The sequence below is a fragment of the Larus michahellis genome, chromosome 10 (assembly GCF_964199755.1).
Source record: "Larus michahellis chromosome 10, bLarMic1.1, whole genome shotgun sequence".
Taxonomy (NCBI): domain Eukaryota; kingdom Metazoa; phylum Chordata; class Aves; order Charadriiformes; family Laridae; genus Larus; species Larus michahellis.
In genome coordinates, this window is record NC_133905.1 from 9395672 (window position 1) to 9414842 (window position 19171).

Here is a 19171-nt window from a genome sequence, read left to right on the forward strand (position 1 = left end):
CGCTGGCAAGATAAGCAATGGAGGGGAGTGCAGCAATGTAGGTGGTCTTTTAATTAATCATGGTGGCTTTTGAAATATTCATAAATTAATCTAGGTGAGGTCACGTCTGCAATACAGATGCTGCGGGATTTTTGCCAAATCCTTCTGCAGAAGCGTAGCTGAGCAGTGGTTGGAAGATGGTTGTGAAGGTGAGGCTCTGGCTGTTAAGAGCTAGTGGAGAAGGAGCATAGTGAGAGCGGATGGAAACTAAAAGTAGAGCTACAGCTGGAAATTGCTTGTAAATAAAGATGAATGGAGGCATGAATCCACAAATGCTGCCAACAAATTCATCATACAATTAAAGGCTGAAACAGCAAATTAAGAACTGTCAAACACCTAACCAGCCACCCACGCTGATACTCTCTTGTATGCTCCGTGTTAACTGCATGTATTACTACCTCTTCATCAGCTGACCTTCCTAGATTGCTTTGTGTTACCTATTCAATTCAGGGCTTAGAGGACATGCTACTTCGCAGTATAGAGTAGAAGCTTGATGGTTGTCATCTCTCCTTTCAATCCTAGGGCTGCTATTCAGCTGATTTAGAAATATTTGTAGCTCAAAGTGTCTATAGAGGAAAGCTAATTTGGGTTAAAGAGTATAAGTGAGAAATAAATAATTTAAAAGTATTTCCTGATGCGTTTCCTGGCTTGCAACACTAGACTCAGCACTGGATATTCTACTACAGTCAGCTTTGGAAATGTCTGAGATAGTTTAAGGTAAGTTTATTCCAAAATAAGGTTCTGTACAGGGTTTGTCAGGAATAGCTATTTCTGAATAGCTCCATACGTGGACAAGCCCGTAATTCTTTAAGTGAAAATGTTCTAAGAAAGAGTAAGGGATCAATTAAAGGAAAATACTTGATAAAATACAATGTAGTTGAAATTTCCGTGTTCTGGGCCAACGTAACCCCAAGAGACTGAGCAAATTGTAAAACACTAGTCATCTTTCAACAGGAGACTTAATGTGTTTTCAGAAAATATTGCCTGTGTTCTCTTGCCTGAAATCTCATTAACATTTGTCCTCCTGTAACACAGCCTGACCCCACTTGGCTCCTTGGAAACAATTCTATGCTGGAAGGGATGCACCATGCTACTTTTGCTGAAAGAATGGTTTGGCTGGTGGATGTGATTAGTTTCTTAAGCCTTTTAAAAGAAGTTTAACAGACTCTCAGTGGTGGAAGAGTTGCCGGGATAGATTGGATCATACCACAATTCCATAGGTTGAATTAAGGGTCTACTCTTCTTCAGCTTTAAGGCTTTCTGTGTTTAAATGTGGTAGTAATTTATGATTCAAGCATCAACCAGGATTTTTTTTTAAAGCTATTCAGCTGTCTGATCTTTGCTATTGAAGTTTAAACCAACTGCTTGTGACTGTACTGAGGAACTTCGAAATCTGTGGGACACTTAGTCTGCGCTGGAGTATGAAAGAGATGTGCATAACAGCAGGCTACTTTTGGTAAGTTTTAGGTTTAGTTTTAAAAAGGAAACAAAACTCTACACTGATTAAACTTTGAAAGACCAATTTAGTTATGCAAAGCACGCAAACTTTCAAAACATCTGCAGTCAGAACTACTTCTGTAAAGAAGTGTTTAGTGTTAGCTTTGTCAGCTTCACAGACTTTCCCTGTTCTTTCACCATTAACTGATACAGTTGGGGTAACTGTTTCTCCTTGGTGTGAAGACAGCTCAGCACAAATTTCCACCATTTGAGGACAAAAGTGTTCTAAGGTGTACCTGACATAGCTGATGGAGAGGTAGGGAGGGAGCCCACAGAAAGAGTTGTAGGGCATGTAGCCGGGCAGTTGAAGAGCCGCATGTGGGGAAGGAAATCTGAGAGGAGCAGAAGCCCACGTTGAGAGGGCTACTGAAGGGATGGACATGGAGCCAGCTGAGGACTTCAGGCAGCTGGGGTGAAAAGGCTCAGCCAAGATGGCCATTGTGAAGGGAGAAGTGTGTGGTGGTTCAGATAATGCTCTGGAGCAGGAAGAAGGGAGCGTTGGAAAGCAATAATAAGGACCTGACTAAGGTTTGACAATGACAGGATGAAGTAACATTCTTGCAAAACAGATCTGCAGATTTCCACGTGGAGTCAACTAAGGTGAAAACTTGGAGGAAGTTGACAACATTTGTGCAGAAGCTCTGGTTTTCCAAATGCGTGCGTGTGACATTCGGTCCCTGTGAATGGTCTCATCTCTGAAATAGTGTGTTTTTAAGCTCTGGCAAATGCTGAGATCTGAGGGATCTTGCTGGGTGAGATTGCTCTTTGAAGAAATGTTTCCTGCCAGCATACAGGGGAGCTGCAGTTAAATTAATGAAGGCTCTATTGTGTCAGTCAGAGGAAAAGATAGGACAAAGAGCTGGGCATTGTCTAAACTTTCCTATCCAGAGCCCATTAGTCAAAACTTGTTCTCTCCATGGGGTTTAAATTAGGAGTGGAGTCACCTGTTCATGACCCCATCAGCTTTGCACAGGACTGAATTTAACTGTACTGGAAAGGCCTGTCTGTGCTGTGCATGAGTGTGGGAGGGGAAAATAAGATTAGCATATTCTGAGGTTTTATTTTGAAGATGAATACTTTTTCTTTGGGGCTGGCACTGAAAGCAGAAACTGATAGTGTACAGTACATATAATGGGCAGATCCTGTCATCTCTGGAGACAATTTCCTTGTTAAAATAGGTGTTAACTCTTCAATTCTCCACTTGAATTGTGCTTTAGCAGGTAGTACAGCCTGCTGGCATGCAGGTCTGGAAGGACTTGTTCACAACTTGAGTTGTGATCCAGAGCAAATTACAGACCATAGAGACTAGCTTTTTTGTTCTGTCTTGATCAAAAGGGCAGAAATTATTTAGATGAAAGTTTATTGGTTTTTGAATGGCTAACGGGTCTCTGATTGCAGCAGCTTGGGCTTCTCTGTTCAAAGAAAATAAGAAACCAAATGACAAATGCATATTTCATGTTTCTCTGCTTTTCTGTTAATTTTCATGGTGGTGGAAAGGGTTAGACAGTTCATCTTCTGTCTACAGGTAATATCATGCTCCCCACCTTCCCCACTATCTAACATTCCCAATCCAAGAGTTGTGACCAGAGTTTAGAAACAATTATTTGGAGAATGAAATACTTTGCTAATCTCATAATATTGAAGAGAAAAAGAAAAAGCACTTTTTTTCTGCAATAAAAGGAAAAGTTCTTTTTCTTTTCCTCTTCTATCCAAGAGGGGAATCCCAGTGAGTTCTGAAGAACCAAACATAAACTTACAGAATTTGGAGAGGCATGGGAAACTGCAGTGCTGAATTCAAAGTTTGTTGAGAGTCTCTGACATGAACCAAGAGGCAAATTTCACCTTCTTTTTCAGGATCCGAAGGAAATCAGTGCAATTTAAGACCTCTTAATTTTAGCCTTGCCTGTTACGTTAATCATTCAGTTATCCCAGGAATGGAAAAAGACATTTTTCATGTTTCAGATTAAAAAAAGGAACTTCCTACTTATAAGGGAGAATCTCACGTAGAAATTGAGATGCTCAGATTATGTCATATTTATTAATCTATTTTGGGAAGCAGCATTTTTTTATATTAAAAAAAAGCAAAAAACCACCAACAAAACAAACCTGAGCTATAAGGTAGCTTTTGTCTGCAGGAGTACAGTCAGGGGTAATGCAGAGTGCAATTTAGAAAAAAACAAAACACCAACCTAAACCCCCCACAACACCAAAATGTCTTTATTGCTGCTTCTTTTTGAATGGGGTTTTAGAGTTGCTCTGTTTTTCTTGCTCTTCTATGTTATATTGGAGCAGGCAATCCTTCTGACCTTCAAGCATGGGGTGAGAGATTAGGATTTTGTTGCCAGATTGACTGCAGCTAAACATATGTCCTTTGATAAGTCACAGCCTCTTTGTTGTCATTTTTATGCAGCATCTTTTTTTTCCTCGAATGTGTTAGTCATTATCTTGCACAGGTATTGTGAGGTTTAGTTTAAAGTCTCTGCTCTCTGGATACAAAGTTATATAGTGTCATAAATTAGATTCTTATTTGATTAAGAATAAACTTATGCAAATGACACTTAAGAGTAATTCTCCCCAGGTATGTTCCTTTAGTTCTGTATTAAGTATTAAATTATATTTGTATAGTGAACATCAATTAAAGTTTCCCAGCCTAGTCAAAGTCATTAAAACTAACCTCCTGCTCAGGAAATTTATAATTAAAATCCTCTAGACAATGTTCTAAAGGGTTTAAAGCTGCAACAGAGTAATGTTTCTTGGAGCTCATTGTGTGTTTCTATACCCAGTTTTCAAAGCAGGCTTAGATGTGCAAGTCAGAGACTTGCTTGGAGTCACTGAGAGCAGGTTCCTAAATCACCAGCCACTAACCTATTCCAGAAGAGTTCTCTGTCAAACTGCTCTTCTCCTGCCCTGTAGCAGAATGGCTGGCTAGTTACTAAGTGGAAAAAATTTGGTCTTGGTCCTCACCCAGTCCCAGGTTAGTGCAGAGGATAGATCAGCTCATTAGCCAGGAGCACATCAGGTGCCAGCATCTTAACAGAATGGGCTTTTAGTCTTTGCCCGTCAGTAGCCCCTCTTAAAAGCAGTGATAATATCTGTCTATCATTAAAGATAAGAAGTGCTCAGACCATGTGGTTGTGGGAGCTTTTTAAGAGTGTGAGTCAGATCATCAGCTGTGCAAGGTGTGTGCCAGGCTGCATAGGGTAATGCCTTCCCAAGCTGCTCTCCTTAGGGGTACAAAGCTGCTAATAGTGTTGTACCAGCTGTGTCCCTGGTTCCGAGAAACACCTGCCATGCGTCAAACCAATTTAAATACCAAGCAAACCTCCTTAATAGCAACTGTAACACCTGTTCTGCCCTCTTTCAGATGTTTCTGGGTGCATCTCATGCCCAGATCATGCCTGCAAGGTTAGTGGTCAAACTGTAGTGTAGGTCCCTAAAACCAAACGCATGTGTTATCTTTGATTCTCTGCTAAATCCTACAAAGCCAGTCATGTAGAAAATAGTTAGCTTAGAGCACAAAGGATGGAAGCAAAAGGCTGTTAATCTAAATGGGATATGTTAATATTTGGATAATAATATAGTTCTGAAGACCAGGAGGAGTTGCCATTTTCTGATGTTTGGCTTTGCCTAAAGAGCAGAACATATTGGATGGAGAAGCAAGGACTTGCTAGTGAACTGCATGGCGGTTTGCAGGTAAGTGTTTACTCCAGAATCTGCAGTGGCAATGCCACCAGCTACTTCAGATTCTTTGTAATGTTAACCACAAAATCATTTTAATAAAAATCTCCTTTTGGTTGGGAGTTTTCTTCAGCCGTTTTCACAGTAGGCTGTATTTGCTTCTGGTTTCCCTGGATGACCTGCTTGCACCAAACCCCCTTGTAAGCAGGGCCATCCCCTCTTTGTTCTCTTTTATTATATGTCTTGTGTATTGTCTAGAGAAAAATGCTTGGTAGCCTTGTGCTGATGAATTAGATGAGTACTGCCTAGTTCTGAACAGCTGCTTCAGCTTTAAGTAGGATTGGCCCTTATGCAGAAATTAGTGGTTTAAGATAAGGTGTTTCCAATAAACTTAGGTGAGCCCATGCAAAAGGCTTTGTGCAGGTCCCTGGTGCTATTTGCAGCAGATATTATTTTCTGTTGTCTACGGTCACGTAGGAACAGGTTTCAGATGAAAAAAATCCGCTTAAATCGGTATAAATAAAGAGGCTTTGTGTTGACTTTAAGGCACTTTTGAGACTTCAATGCACTGGTCATTCTTCAGGATCAGTTGAGGCCTCGGTTGGAACAACCAGGAAAGTCTGATTCCAACATGAATCCGACCAGGAGATGGCAGCATTGATACATGCGAGGAGTACCCAGAAGTTAAAACACTTCCCTGAACTGTCAGAAGAAAAAAATTACTTTCATTTAATTGGAAGATATACTGTCTTATCAATACAAAGATAAATGTTAACAAAATAGTCCTATTTTTAGTTTTTGTCCCTAACTGGCTAATGCAAGTCAGTAAATTAAAAATGTGTGTAGATTTGTGTCTAAATATTGGAGTCACCCTTTGACCTGGCAATGATTTAAGACAAGGATTTTGAAATTTAGTACTCTTCTGTTCAGAAGTGGTTGTATTATTAAAAGACTAGGAAGATAATAGATGCTAATTTTGTCGTTTCTCCGTACCTGTTGTGTAAACTAATAATAGCTTTGCTTGTAGCTGTAAAATTGGGTTTTGTTAAAGCTTAAATCTAAAAATCCTTGAGCCTTTTGTTTCAGGGTTATTGTCTTCCTTCCTTGATGGTATGTATACATGTGCATTGACGTGGGCGAGAGACCGAAAACTGGAGAACTGTATCACCTGACCTAGTAAATAAGGAAGGAGCTTGTAGAGCAGCATCCATTTGTCCCTTGAACTTGGTCTGTAGAATCTTGATTCTCTCTTTCTGCTCCAGAAGCTTGCTCGGAAAAATGAGCATGGCCCCTATCAAAAGTGTGCTGTTGTCTGATGCCTTGATTTTGGCCGAGGTAGCTGAAGGCCCACTGGTCTCCTTTCCTTTCTGCGGCTGGCTCTGCAAATGTTTGACAGAGAGCTAATTCCTCACAGGGTCATCGCCAAAACCAGTAGGATGCACCAGGAATGGCCTGAGTTTGGCAGGCTGTATTGTGTTCTTCTGGGCCAAGCAACAGCCTACATCTGTGTGAACAGCCCAGAGATTAAAAAGCAATTTCTTCCTGGGATTTTGGTGATTAGGGAGGTCATGTTATTGTCTGTCTTCCATGTCTACTTATCTAGTAGTTGATGTGGGTAAAAGCATATACGTAGACAATTACTGTGGAGCAGCCACTCAATTATATCTTTCACCCATGCTCATGCGATTTGCTTATAGTTTTCATATATTTGAAAATTTAAGTACGAGTTCTCTTGGTGCAGTGTTACACTGGTGCTACTCGAAAAGCTGTAGCTAAGAAAGCAAACGGTGGAGATGTGTGTTGTGTTCTTTTAACTTTGGCAGTGTTACCTGGAAGGCGCTGCAGTGATCGAGATCTGAACATAACAGATTTGAGATTTTTTTCAGCATCTGTATGTCCCAGGTTGTTACTTTTTTTTTAACCTTGTGGGCTAATACGACCCTTGTGAACTTAATCTTGCATACTTCCCTTTGGAGACCCATGTTTGACTGACACCAAAAGACTGCTGGGATTGTTATTGATAGTAAGGTACGCATATAGGAACAAATAAGGTAACACGTTGTAAGTTCAGGTGCACAGCGAAAATGTCACCGTTCAGTCTGATGTTGGCAGTTGCAGCTCATGGCTTTTTTAGTACCAGAAGTGCCCTGTGGAGCCAATGTGACAGTGCAGCCCGGGTGAGACGAGCCTGTATTTCCTTTCATAACAGCAGAATGTAATCACTGTTTTTGTTCTTGTGCAGCCACAGATTCCCTTGTAAGCGCAAATTCAAATGGGAGAAACATCAAAGTTAATTTGAAACGAAATGCACCCCAAGTAGTCCTGGGGAAATGGAGACATTACTTTGTAGCCACCCTTCTCCTGCCAAAACTGCAGCACCCCAGATGTCAGGAAGCCATGCTGTGCTCTTTGTCTGGTCTTGATTGACTAGATTGTTTTCATCCGAGCCTTTTTAAAGCTTTCCTCCTGCCTCTGTATTTTTAAGGAATAAAAAGCTAATATAAGGACATGGAGTGTTATGAAGCATGAAGTTCTATAAATATTTATGCTGAACTGTCAAAAAACTTGACAGTTCTTATTTTCTTGACAGATTGGGGTCACTTGTTATTTTTGACCCTGAGAATTGAAGAGCACATGGAGTTAGATCTGTTTGTAATGACTTTTGGATATTGTTATCTGGTAAACTTGCAGGAATGTAACAGGATAACAGACTCTTTTTTTTTTTTTTTTTTTTTGTCTCTTTGTGAAAATGGAACTTAAACCCTGTACCGTGTTACCCACGAATGACCACTCTTGTTACTGTCTCTGTGCAATCTGGCAGTGAGTTCCTGAACTTTCTTTAGCACACATGGGTTTCTGAGTTAGCAGCTTGGTTTCCCGCTTCAGATGGACAGCTTCCACCTAGCTTGCTCTTGACTTGAAGTATTCTGTGATCACCTTTATGTCTAGGAACCACAGTGTGTTCCTGGGCCCAGCACAGGATGGGATCAAGGAAGGCTAAAAATCTGGCAAAGGCCCACGGTGTCTCCAGTGTTTTGCTACCAGCCCCAGCACTGCTGTAAGTATCCATGGGGCCAACTGAAGACAAACTCTTCTTAAAAGTTTAAGTGATGATAAACAGGCATTTTCTAGAGAGATGAGAGGCTTGTAACTCTCTGACACTTCAGGATCCTCATTCCTCAAAATTATGTGCACGCGAGCTTGACTCCTACCTGAAGCTGAAGTTACAGGTGAATATTTTAAAGCTAGGTCTGGCTTTTTCAGAAAAGCTTGAGCTTTGTGGCGGTAACCACATTATTACATCCAGCTGCAGGGGCCTTTCTTGCCTAGTAAATTCGTTGTGTAGGAAAGAATCAATCCAACACTTTGCCTTGAATGAAATCCAGTATGTGTTTTAAGGTGAACTTTGAATACATTGTGTTCATCTAAAGCTAACCGGAGTGTCTCTTGCGTTCAGTCACTAGAGGGCCCAAAGGAACTACCTAGGAAAGAAGTTCGTTCTTCAAGTCCTGAATCTCCAGTTTAGATCTGTGAAAGCAGGGGGAAGGATTCCTGTGGCTGCCAAAAGACAGAATGGCTTCAAAGTCTTGGTTTCATTGGCAATTTTCCCCACACGGATCTATTTCTGGTGTGGAAGTTAAAAATTTCAAGGGTACTTGCATTTTCTGTTAGTACAATTTTGTGTTCAGAAAGTACATAAATCTCAGAGCAAATACATAAGCTGCTCATAAACAGCTTTTAAGTTCAACTCATATAATTAAAAAAAATATTTCCTCGTTTCTCAGGTTTCTTTACTTGGAACAGTCTCCAAACGTGTCCACTGTATGATGTGTAAGGCACCAAAAGGAGTTGGTGTCTGACTGTACGGTTCTCTTGCAGGTTGCGTGCCTCATACGGGTTCCATCTGAAGTTGTCAAGCAAAGGGCCCAGGTTTCTCCTTCCTCGAGTACCCTCCAGATTCTCTCTCACACCTTGTATCATGAGGTGAGTTCAGAGCAAAATTTCAAAGAAGTTGCTTCATTTTTCCCACTTGGTGCCATACGTGTCCAGAAGCATTCCAGTTCTGTGCTCTCCTAGCACTTTCCTATCTAGTCTTCTATTGTTAAAAGTGATTGGCATGTTATGTTTATGGAAACCAAACCCCCACCTCCCCCTGTGCAGTCACTTACATGCACACTCTAAACAACTCTTTTTTTTTTCTCCTCTTTTTATATGGGGTACCTACATTAAAAAAAAAAAAAAAAAAGGGAAAAAAAGAATTTAGTTACCAAAGCTCTGCTTGTGTTTATGCAAACAGTCCTTGTCTGGCACAAGAGAACATCAAGTCTCTGTTTCTAGAGTTTGATGAATGGCTTCTAGTTTTTTAAGCAGGCTTTGGAGGCATGTGCTGAAGGCACCATTTCAGAGAGGCTCTGTAGGAGCTCTGGAAATGAATGCTCATCCAGTATTGGTACTTTTGAAAAATAAGGGCTTTTGTCATCTTTTCAGTAGCTATACTGATCCTTCCTGGAAAAACCTGTTCACCACTGTTTTTACTGAGTCTCACAAGGGACGTTTTTCATGTTGTATTCCGTAAGAGAAAGTGGCTCTTGGAAACACCACGGGGGAAAATGTTATATACGTTTCCCTGTGTGAAGGGCAGGAAAAGGAAGACATAAATATGACCTTTAAATGATCCACTTGATTTTTGTTTGCTTGTAAATGAAAACTATTGTGATAACCCTGCACAAGAGGGTTGCTGGAACTTCTTTCTGTGCCTTGGTCATTCTACTCTAAGAGCTGGTGCTCTCAAAACTGTATGTTTTTCCCCTTCTTTGTAACCGACCAGAGAACCATAAGATTTGCCAAGCACTGGAATAAACTGTCCTATAAGATGTTAAGCGTAATGTTATATACACTTATAAAATAAAATTTTAATTGTTTTGAATGTTATCAGCTGCTTAAAAATACAAAACATTTCCTGGTAAAAGCTTTGAATCAAGGCTAAGAAGGTGGACATAGGAAGCTGTTATCCTATGGGTTGATTTTACATGGGCTATTTAAATAGAAGAGTAGTAGTTTCAAAATATTTATGGGATAGTGGATACTTCCAGAGAAAAATATTGTGCAAGTAGAGTTTGAACTAATGTGTTTCTGTGCCTTCTTACCCTTTTGATTTTAACTGTAAGGTATATTTTCTTCTCTATAACTGATTATTCTGAACAGTGGTTAAATGATCTTTGAAATGAACATAAAACCCTCCGGCACCGTAAATTATGGAATACGCTATACAATGTTATAATCAATATAGTCAATTTGCAAGAAGTTCAGGTCTGACACTCAGTAAGGCTGTAATGCTTGCCTCGTAATCACCGATAAATTGTGGTCTTTGGCAAACTAATTCCCTGTAGCTGATGCTTTCTTTTGTTGGTTTACAGGGTATTCCAGGACTTTATCGGGGTTATAAAAGCACAGTATTAAGAGAGGTAAAACACTTGTCTTCTCTTTTATTCTTTTTTTAAAATTGATTGGTTTGCCTCACTTTGTTTTCTAACAAGAGATAATAGTACAATTGAGATCAATTGCTCTAACCATAAGCTCTAAATCCTAGTGTATTTCATTCTAGGTAAGTTACTGGTATGTAATTTAAATTATCAAAATATTGATAATGTGCACTAAGAAAATCTGTGATACATACAAAATGTCATCTACCATCCTGTCTCTCAGTTCTGTTGCTGCTAAATCGTAGAAGGATGGAAACATATACATTAGCATGATGAAAACCGTAAAATAAAGTACTGGAAACTTCCTCGAGTCTTGTGATTGCATCATGTGAAGTATGTATGCCAGCAATGGTGAACTAGTGGCAGCAGGCCAAGTTTGGCACAGACAGATTTAGGCTTTCTTTAAATATATTTGTCAGCAGATGCCAGGAGATTATCTGTCATCTGTATATAGGGAGGATTGTGCTCTATCTCTTTTTTTTTTTTTTTTTTTTTTTCAAATGTGTGAAAGAAATGCATTTAGTCATCCAGTCTGTAGATGTGATATGACATTACTTAACTCTAAATCAGAAGTGCTTCACCGTTGGAAAAAAAAAATGCAGCTAAAAATATTTGGCCTGCTTGGGAGAAAGTTCCTATACTAAAATCTCTTCGTAAACATACTGTGAATGACAGCATTAGTGTCATGGAGGTGTTTGACATGCTGAGTGAACAGAAGGCAGATTATAAAAGAAGTAGAAAAACATACTGGTGAATTCCCAGTCTAAAACGGTTTCAGAATTGGATCCCAGGAGGTCATCTTTAGACAAAGCAGAAGTTGCACCATGAGTACCTCAAATAAAGAGACGAGATGTGGTGTTAAGGGATATGGTGTAAGGGAGAACTTTGTAGAGTGGAGTTGATGGTTGGACTCAATGATCCCAAGGGTCTTTTCCAACCTAAATGATTCTATGATTCTATGACTCAATTCCTATGGAAACATTACAGCTATTGTCCAGGAAGGGTTCTTTACTCACTGTGTTCGATGTGACACGTGTGGGTTTGTCCTCTCCTTGTATAACTCAACTGAGCAAACTAGGTTTGGATCTTTGTTTCTTTTGTTTTTTAAACACAGATCAGACCTGTTGTCTGTGTTGCCATTGATAATAAAGTGAGTTGCAGAGGCTTTTTAAGCCTTTATTCAATAGCTCTGCTTTTAAAAGCAGAGCTTCATGCTGAAAACTGTTTTTGGGACAGTTATTTTAGCCAGCTCTTGTTACAATTATGCAATAAAGATGGATATTACCTAAAATAAGAAATACCAATTTTAGTGTTCCTTAAAGTGCTGACAAATGATAATGCACTGCAGTCTACTTTAGCAGTTTTGAGTGTTAAAAAAATGTTATTTGTGCAAAGATGACACCTGCTTTTCTGAAACGTAACCCCCACCATAGCTTCATCCTGTACTTATTTTCTGGCTCACTAAACACGTTATTCACTCAGATTTCATTTGGAGACGAGCGAAAAAGACCAACGAATCATTTTGATTTCTCTGAGGGGTTCTGAATAAATGAATAAATTTAGATCCCATTGAATACAGATTTTGCATGCTAACAGGTAGATAAAACACATGGTTACTACTAGCTGCTATTCTCCTTAAAATTTGTTTTGACATATGTCAGGACGGTAATTAATTTGCAGACCATATTCATGGCATAGTGTGTGACCCTGCTGAGATAACTTTGTTTACTCAAAATGGCAGCACTTTGTTGGAAATTTAATGGGGGTCCTCTCCATTATGTATATTCTTAAAAGATCCTTCAGAACTGATTTCAGTTGAAGTATTGCTTTTTGGGAGAATCTGTCCAATAGAATGAGAAATAAATGATTACCAAATGAAATGTGCTTTCTCTTCAAAATGAAACAAATCATAGGTGATGTTTAAAAAAAAAAATGAGAAAATCTTTGAATTTAACACTGTTATGACCGTTGCATTTTTCTGACACTAAATATTGTAAAGAGATGTCCACTGGAGTAAGAACAGCATATTGAACCTTCAGCTGAAACTGTTGTAAGCCTAAGCCTGACATTTAATCTTGGTATTTTCCCTTCTCTTTAAGTACACTTCTTCCTTTAGGGAGTCTTTATTTTCAGATAAAAATCTGTATTAATTCATTATCAGACACATCCAAGTAGCTGCAGAACATATATAAACTGATATTTAATACCAACTGACTTTTATACTTATAGAGTTTGTTTACATGTTTATGTTCTTTACTTATACAAACCCCTTTGTTTAGTTACATTGGAGTGATTTTTGGATAGAGGGGCTTCAATGGATGATTTTTCATTAAAAAAAATAATAATTGGAAGAGGCTGGGAATATTGATGCTTTTCAGATGATGATATTCTTGCACTAGCAAAATGTTTGAGCCAGAATTTGAGAGGTTAATTTTAGTTGTTGCCTTGAGATAAAATTTTGTGTGTTACATAAAGCAGATTTCAGTGCCTGGGCAGAGATCTGCTTGCCAATTGCTTGGACTTAAGTGAAAATGAGTCTGATTTTTTTTAGAAAGGGAGTGCAATGTTAAATCCTCGTCTTTTTACTATCATATAGTAGATCTTATCAAGACAGCCTTATTCTGCTCCAAGTAATTTGCATTAGCTGCTGTGCTGCTTCTGTTCTGGTGCAAGTTGTTTCATCCTTCATTTTTGATTCTCATTCTTTCACTTATTTTCTTATCGTAATATTTTCTGTACAGATGAATATAAGAAAGGAAAGAAGATGGCTAAATATGTAATGTGTTTGGAAATGGCTTTGTTTGAGTGAACCTTGGTGCTTGGAAGTTTTGGCTATGATTTTTTCACCTACCTCCTTTTTGGTGCCTCTTCTCTCGCATCTCCATTGCGTTTTGGTCTTTACATCTTCCTTTGATGTAGTTACACTGAACTAATCCTAAAATCACAAGGGAAGTGAGGCACAGTGCATCATCCTGTTGGCAATAGTAGCCCAGAAGAGACATCCGTGCTCCAAGAGGAAAGCTTTTCTGATAAAGCACAGAGTGGGAGTATGGTTGTTAGGTTCCTGAATGAGACTTTGAGTAAATGGCAGAAATCGGAGGCTGTGAAATAATGCGGAATTCCCATGATGTCACTTCCAAAGCAAATCCAAGTGAGAATTGTCTTTGTCTTTTCCTATGGTTGTTGTGTACCAGTGTGTGTCAGTGTGGAAACTGGATCATGCTACTAAGAACAGTCAATGAACAGGTAAATTTATTCATGTTTTCTGCAACAGAGACAAGTTCATTTGTAAAATCTCCAGCCATCTTATAACAAGGCAGGAGCAGACTATAAATCCACTGTAAATCCTCTAGAATTTCTTAATGGGAATATAGTTCTGCTGCTGAGATCTTGTATAAGCAAATCGAGCCAGTTTTTTAATTCCTGCATAATTCATTTTATTAACTATGACCAAGTAGAACATCTGTTAAAATTCCATAATGTTCAGTTCATGGGAAAAAGAGAGAAACCCCTGAGTTCCTGTTGGAGCTTTTCCATTTCCATTAACGTTACAGGACTCTAGCAGATGTCTTAAAGGACATTATTGTGAATGAGAGGACAGCACAAAAGAAAAGGAAGTGCCTTGTCCAGTTTCCCTGTGTACAATAACTTACTGTACAGTGAGTTACTTCACCCTCTGCGTGTCTGTGTGCAAGCTGCAGCTTCGCACGAGCAGTGCCATGGTTAACTGTAGTGTCCCTTCTGTCCCAAGTTACCGTAGTTTGGAAGAACTGAGTGAGTCCTGAGTGGGTGTTCTGTGTTTTTAACCTAGTTTGTCACTTTTAAAAATATTGCAGATGGACTGGGCCCTAGCCCAGAAGTGGATTTAAAAGGAGCTAAAATTAATATTAAACTCTTTCTTAAAGACAAAGGGGATGGAGGACGACTGACTCTTTGTAATTCACAGATGTCTTGAAAGGAGGCGGAGAATTGCTTTCAAATGTCAGTTTTTGGTGTTCAGGTAGCCCTGAGTAAGCTTGTCCTCTGTGCTGCCTCGTAGACTTTTCTGAGACAATTCAGGCTCTCTGCTGGGGGTGGCCTCCATTCAGGAAGAGGTGGCAGCGATGCTTTACTTGACAGTGTTGGTTGAGAACTCATCTCAGAGCTGTGAATTTGATAGAAAACTAGTGGAGCCCGCTCTTGTACAGCATGCTGTTGAGCTTACTTTCAGTGAGATAGCCCAGTCGTCGCTTGTGGGAGTCCTAGTTTAAGATAGTACAGTTGTGGGCTGGTTTGGTTGGGGTTTTTGTTGTTTTGTTGGTTCCCCACTCCCGCCCCCTTCTGTTGCAAGTTTGAGCCCTAAGGGGATGAAGGGGATCTACTGTTGTGTTGGGAGGGTGAGAGCACTCTGTGCTATATCAATTTTGGAGAGGAGAAGGACAGGTAGTTTGAAGTATGCTGTTGCATTAATGAGTGGCAGCTGTGTGACAAACAGGCAACAAATTCAGGCTCTTCCCAATCTCGGAAAGCAAAGAATAATGTCTTCTGAGGAGGAGCTGGTACCGTTTGTTGTATATACGCTGCAGAACTAGTGTCCGGTTATAATATCAAAAGAGATATGGAGGATACGCAGTGCAGCCTATGCAGATAAAGAAGGAGCTAGCAGAAAAAAGACCAGCAAAACCCCCTCTTCTTAAATGACTTACTACCTGGGAGAGGAAATCTGATGCAGCTAGGAGCAAAATCGGCCTTAAAGGCACACCTGCTGCATTTTCTAAATGTAAAGGGTCAGTGAACATAGGATGCTGAGAAGGGCTTGTACAAAAATGTGAAACCCAGCTGAGATATGTTGACCCTGTTGACTGAGGGAGGGAGGGGATCTCTGAGGGCTGAGCTTGATAGGGAACAGTCTGCAAACAGAGAGCCTAGTTTGTTTATTCACTAGAGGTAGTTTTGCATGCTTTCCTTTTGTTAGGACATCTTTATATAAATATCCTGTTCTCCTAGCTGTTGGAGGTTTTTTTAAGTTTATCTCTGTTGCTGTAGGACAGAAAGAATGTTATTAATACATTCTTTTACTTGCACAATTAAAACTTTGATCTTCTATCATTCTCTGTGTATTACAGAGCAGATGTCGATTTAGAAATAGGCAAACAGGACACTATCTTAATACAATATTTGGAAAAATAAACATCCTCCTTAATGAAATATGTGCAGTATCTGTCTTTTGTTACCTTCTGGAAAACTGAGCTGGCTTCGTTTTATTTTGCAATTCTAGATAGGTTAGGTTTAACCAGGAATTTACCAGGCAGGAAAAAATGTAACTGGTTTTTTTGAGTTTTACTGAGCAACCAGCATTTCTTTGGCTTGGGTGTTTCTATATAGAACAACAACAGTCTCATGAAAGGGATGGGAACTGTGAAATGGATTAAGTAGCTCGTCCCTGCCATATGGAAAATTGTGCAGAAGTTATGTGACATGATTAATGGGAGGAAAGTTGAAAAATAAGTCTCTGCTTTCCCCCTTCCCTCTTAACACTACTCTGTCTTAGAAAGCCGATCACTGGAGTTGTAGCAAATCTTCTATCGCTTGTACACTTGTATCCTTATAGAGATCTATATTAAAGGGATTTTCATATTGAAAGGTGTATAAGGGTTAAAGGTAATTCTTGTGGGGTAAGAACAGGAGACAAGTCCATGCTCTGGGATAGGGGCTCAGGCACATCCTAGCCTGTGATGGTACACTGATAAACGGACAAATGGAGTAACTGTCCATCACTGTTGTAGGTTATGCTCATTACCTTCTCCCTGCAAATGCTGGAATAGTACTTGGAAATGAAAATGGAGAATTCAAAAAGTGCCTATAAATTATTTTTACAGACCACAGAATAACCCTGCTTTTTCTAATTTAACGCTTGTGGGAAATAGGTTTTGTGACATGCCTGAATGTTAAATAAACTGGCCAGGGTGGACAGAGACCTAAAGCAAATTCCTTGCTGAGATCTGGGGTGTGTGTGTGGGGGGGTGGGTGCGTGGTAGGGTTTTTTCTTTTTGTTTTTTGGGTGTGGTTTTTTTTTTTTCCCAAGCATATGCAATGATCTTGGATTTTCTGGATGGACGCTCTCTCAGGCTAGGTGCAGCATCCATATGTACTGGTTAGAAGCAGAATGCAGCCATCCTTGTTGCCATTGATTTGCAGTTTACCAGTGGAGCAGACAATTATTGCATCTGTCTGACATCAGTGGATGTCTTCAGATGAAAAAAAATTCCTATGTGCAGAGTGTTTTCTGTATTTCGAAAACGAAAGCCTTGCATCTAGGGTCTTTGAGCAGAAAAAAACACTTTGAAAACTATGTGCACTAAAAACGGCTTATGTGATTTGATAATGCAGATTCTTTCCAAATGAATGTGTGTGCAAGCAGAGTCTTGCAGGAAGCGTATTCTACTGCGTGCTTGAAATAGAGATACTATTTCCATACATTCTCTTCGCAGCTTACTAAAGCATTTTTGCAAGTGATGTTTTCTGCAGCATTCATGGTGCAGGAATGTGTTTTGTGGTCAATAGCAACACTGGGCAAGAACAAGTTGGGAAGAAGAAAATGCTTAACTTTCTGGTTTTCTTCATGCTGTGACATATTTTCATTTCTTTGTTGATCTGGGTTTTTTTTTTGGTTGGTGTTTTAATTTTAAATAACCTAAGAACCGTATTCTTTACATTGATTGCTTTTGATTTTTATATGTTTCACAATGGTTTGAAGAGTACACTCCACATGCTACCTCCAGTGGAGAATGTGAATTTCCCCTCTCTGTTTCTCCACCTAAACAAAATTGTCTGTGACAAAGGATCAGGAAGTGGTTGCAAATCCCTCATGAAGGAGAACACACAAAAAGCATCCCTTTCCCTATTGAGAAGGTGGGACTGTAACAAGAGGGAGGACAGGCACGAAGAGATGGAGTCCTCATTGCAGAAGGAGTAGAAAAGGCTTAAAATAGTCAAAGTACTCAGTAGCAAAGAAAAGTGATTATAAGTGGTATTTAAAAAAAAAAAAGCTATCTGATACTGTCACTGGATGAGTAACATCTTTAAAGCTTTCCAGGGCAAACCAAGGTTATTAGAGTTAATGGAATAACTTTGAATCTTCAGTCATTGTAGCCTGACAGCATGACACTGAAGTCAGGAGAAGCCACTACGTGCCTAATGGGATTAGATAGTTGTGTCTACTTCTGTAAAATTTGGCTGGCCTTAACACTTGTTACTGTATAAAAGCAAAAAAAGAAAGAATCAAAAATTTGTGGAATTTTTTTGGCTGAGTAGTGACTTTTAATTTTAATTCCACAGGTACATTCCACTATGGGCAACTGTATTTTGTCTGTCTAAATTCTTTCTGTAGTTCTCAGTCGGAGACAAGATTTCCTACTTCACCAAGTTGTAGAGTAATCCTGCTGACGGCTGCTGTGTGGTGAAGACCACATTTTGTTCATGGGTGAAGCAATTTCTGTATGTCTATGCTGAAGTGCGTAATTCTCTAACCCTAAAGAGATATGTATGTGTGGTGTATCTGTTTATATAAAATCTGTTCAAAGAGACATGGGGACGCATGTACATGTAAAATGCGGTATTTTTTTTAGTAATACCTTGTCAAGGGTCTTGCACTCTCTGAAGCAATGAGTCCTATAAATGTGTGTGATCGGTCTGGAACAGCAAGCAATTTAGCAATTTTCTAAAAGTACAGGACTGTCTTTCAAGGATGAAATTCTTGCCTGAAGTAGACCAAAACATGATTTTTACAGTGGAAGACTTCCACCGGCAGAATCACACTGCTGTCAGTATTAATAGCAATTATCTAGTTTTCATACTTGGGCTGCTATAATCTAGTTTCTCTACATCTGCTGAAAACCAGAAGCATAGTTAAAAGAATCAGCAATCCAAGATCAAAAGCTTTTTTCCCAAAGTTCCTTGTATGATGTTATCTCAAGCAGCAGTTCTGCTTTAACACAAAAACCCGACTGTCTGCTCTGGTCAAGAGAAGATGTGCTGGAGGGCCTGAGGGCAGAGTGGGAGTTTTGGGGAGCAGGGCTGGCATGGGACCAGCACCCCAGGCTGTCTGCTCTCTGCTTGCCCTTGAGCTTGGCAGTGACCGAGAGCCTTTAGGACTTGCGAGTCTCCAGCCTCAAATTGCATGGTGGCTGTCATCTTTCTTTCTCTTTTATCAGAAAGGTGATGTTTTCAAAAAGACGATGTTTTCATGTTCTGTAAGCTTGTTGAAATAGGTCAGCAAGAGGGAAGTCTGAGGGCACTGACGCATGAACTCCAGTGATTTGTTTGCGAGAGTCCCTTCCTTTTTGTTGCGGGGTTAGCACATCTCTAGCTTGAAGTAGCAGGAAGCGATGGGCTTTGAGCTGGAGTTCAAAGGAGGGCCTGATGTATACTAGCTTGTTCTGGTGCAGGGTAGGGAACCTCTGGCAGTGGGGTGAGGCAGGCAGCTGGTGGAAATC

At 39.8% G+C, this 19171-nt stretch overlaps 1 protein-coding gene across 5 annotated transcripts in view; it reads left to right on the forward strand.

The window, feature by feature from the left end:
* Window positions 1-19171, forward strand: part of SLC25A26 (solute carrier family 25 member 26) — a 91064-nt gene that overhangs the window by 12231 nt on the left and 59662 nt on the right. For all 5 annotated transcript variants that reach the window (XM_074603397.1, XM_074603399.1, XM_074603398.1 and 2 more), the window contains 2 exons: window positions 9094-9198; window positions 10632-10679. In XM_074603397.1, the coding sequence (XP_074459498.1) occupies window positions 9094-9198; window positions 10632-10679 (153 nt within the window). The remainder of the gene's footprint in view (window positions 1-9093; window positions 9199-10631; window positions 10680-19171) is intronic.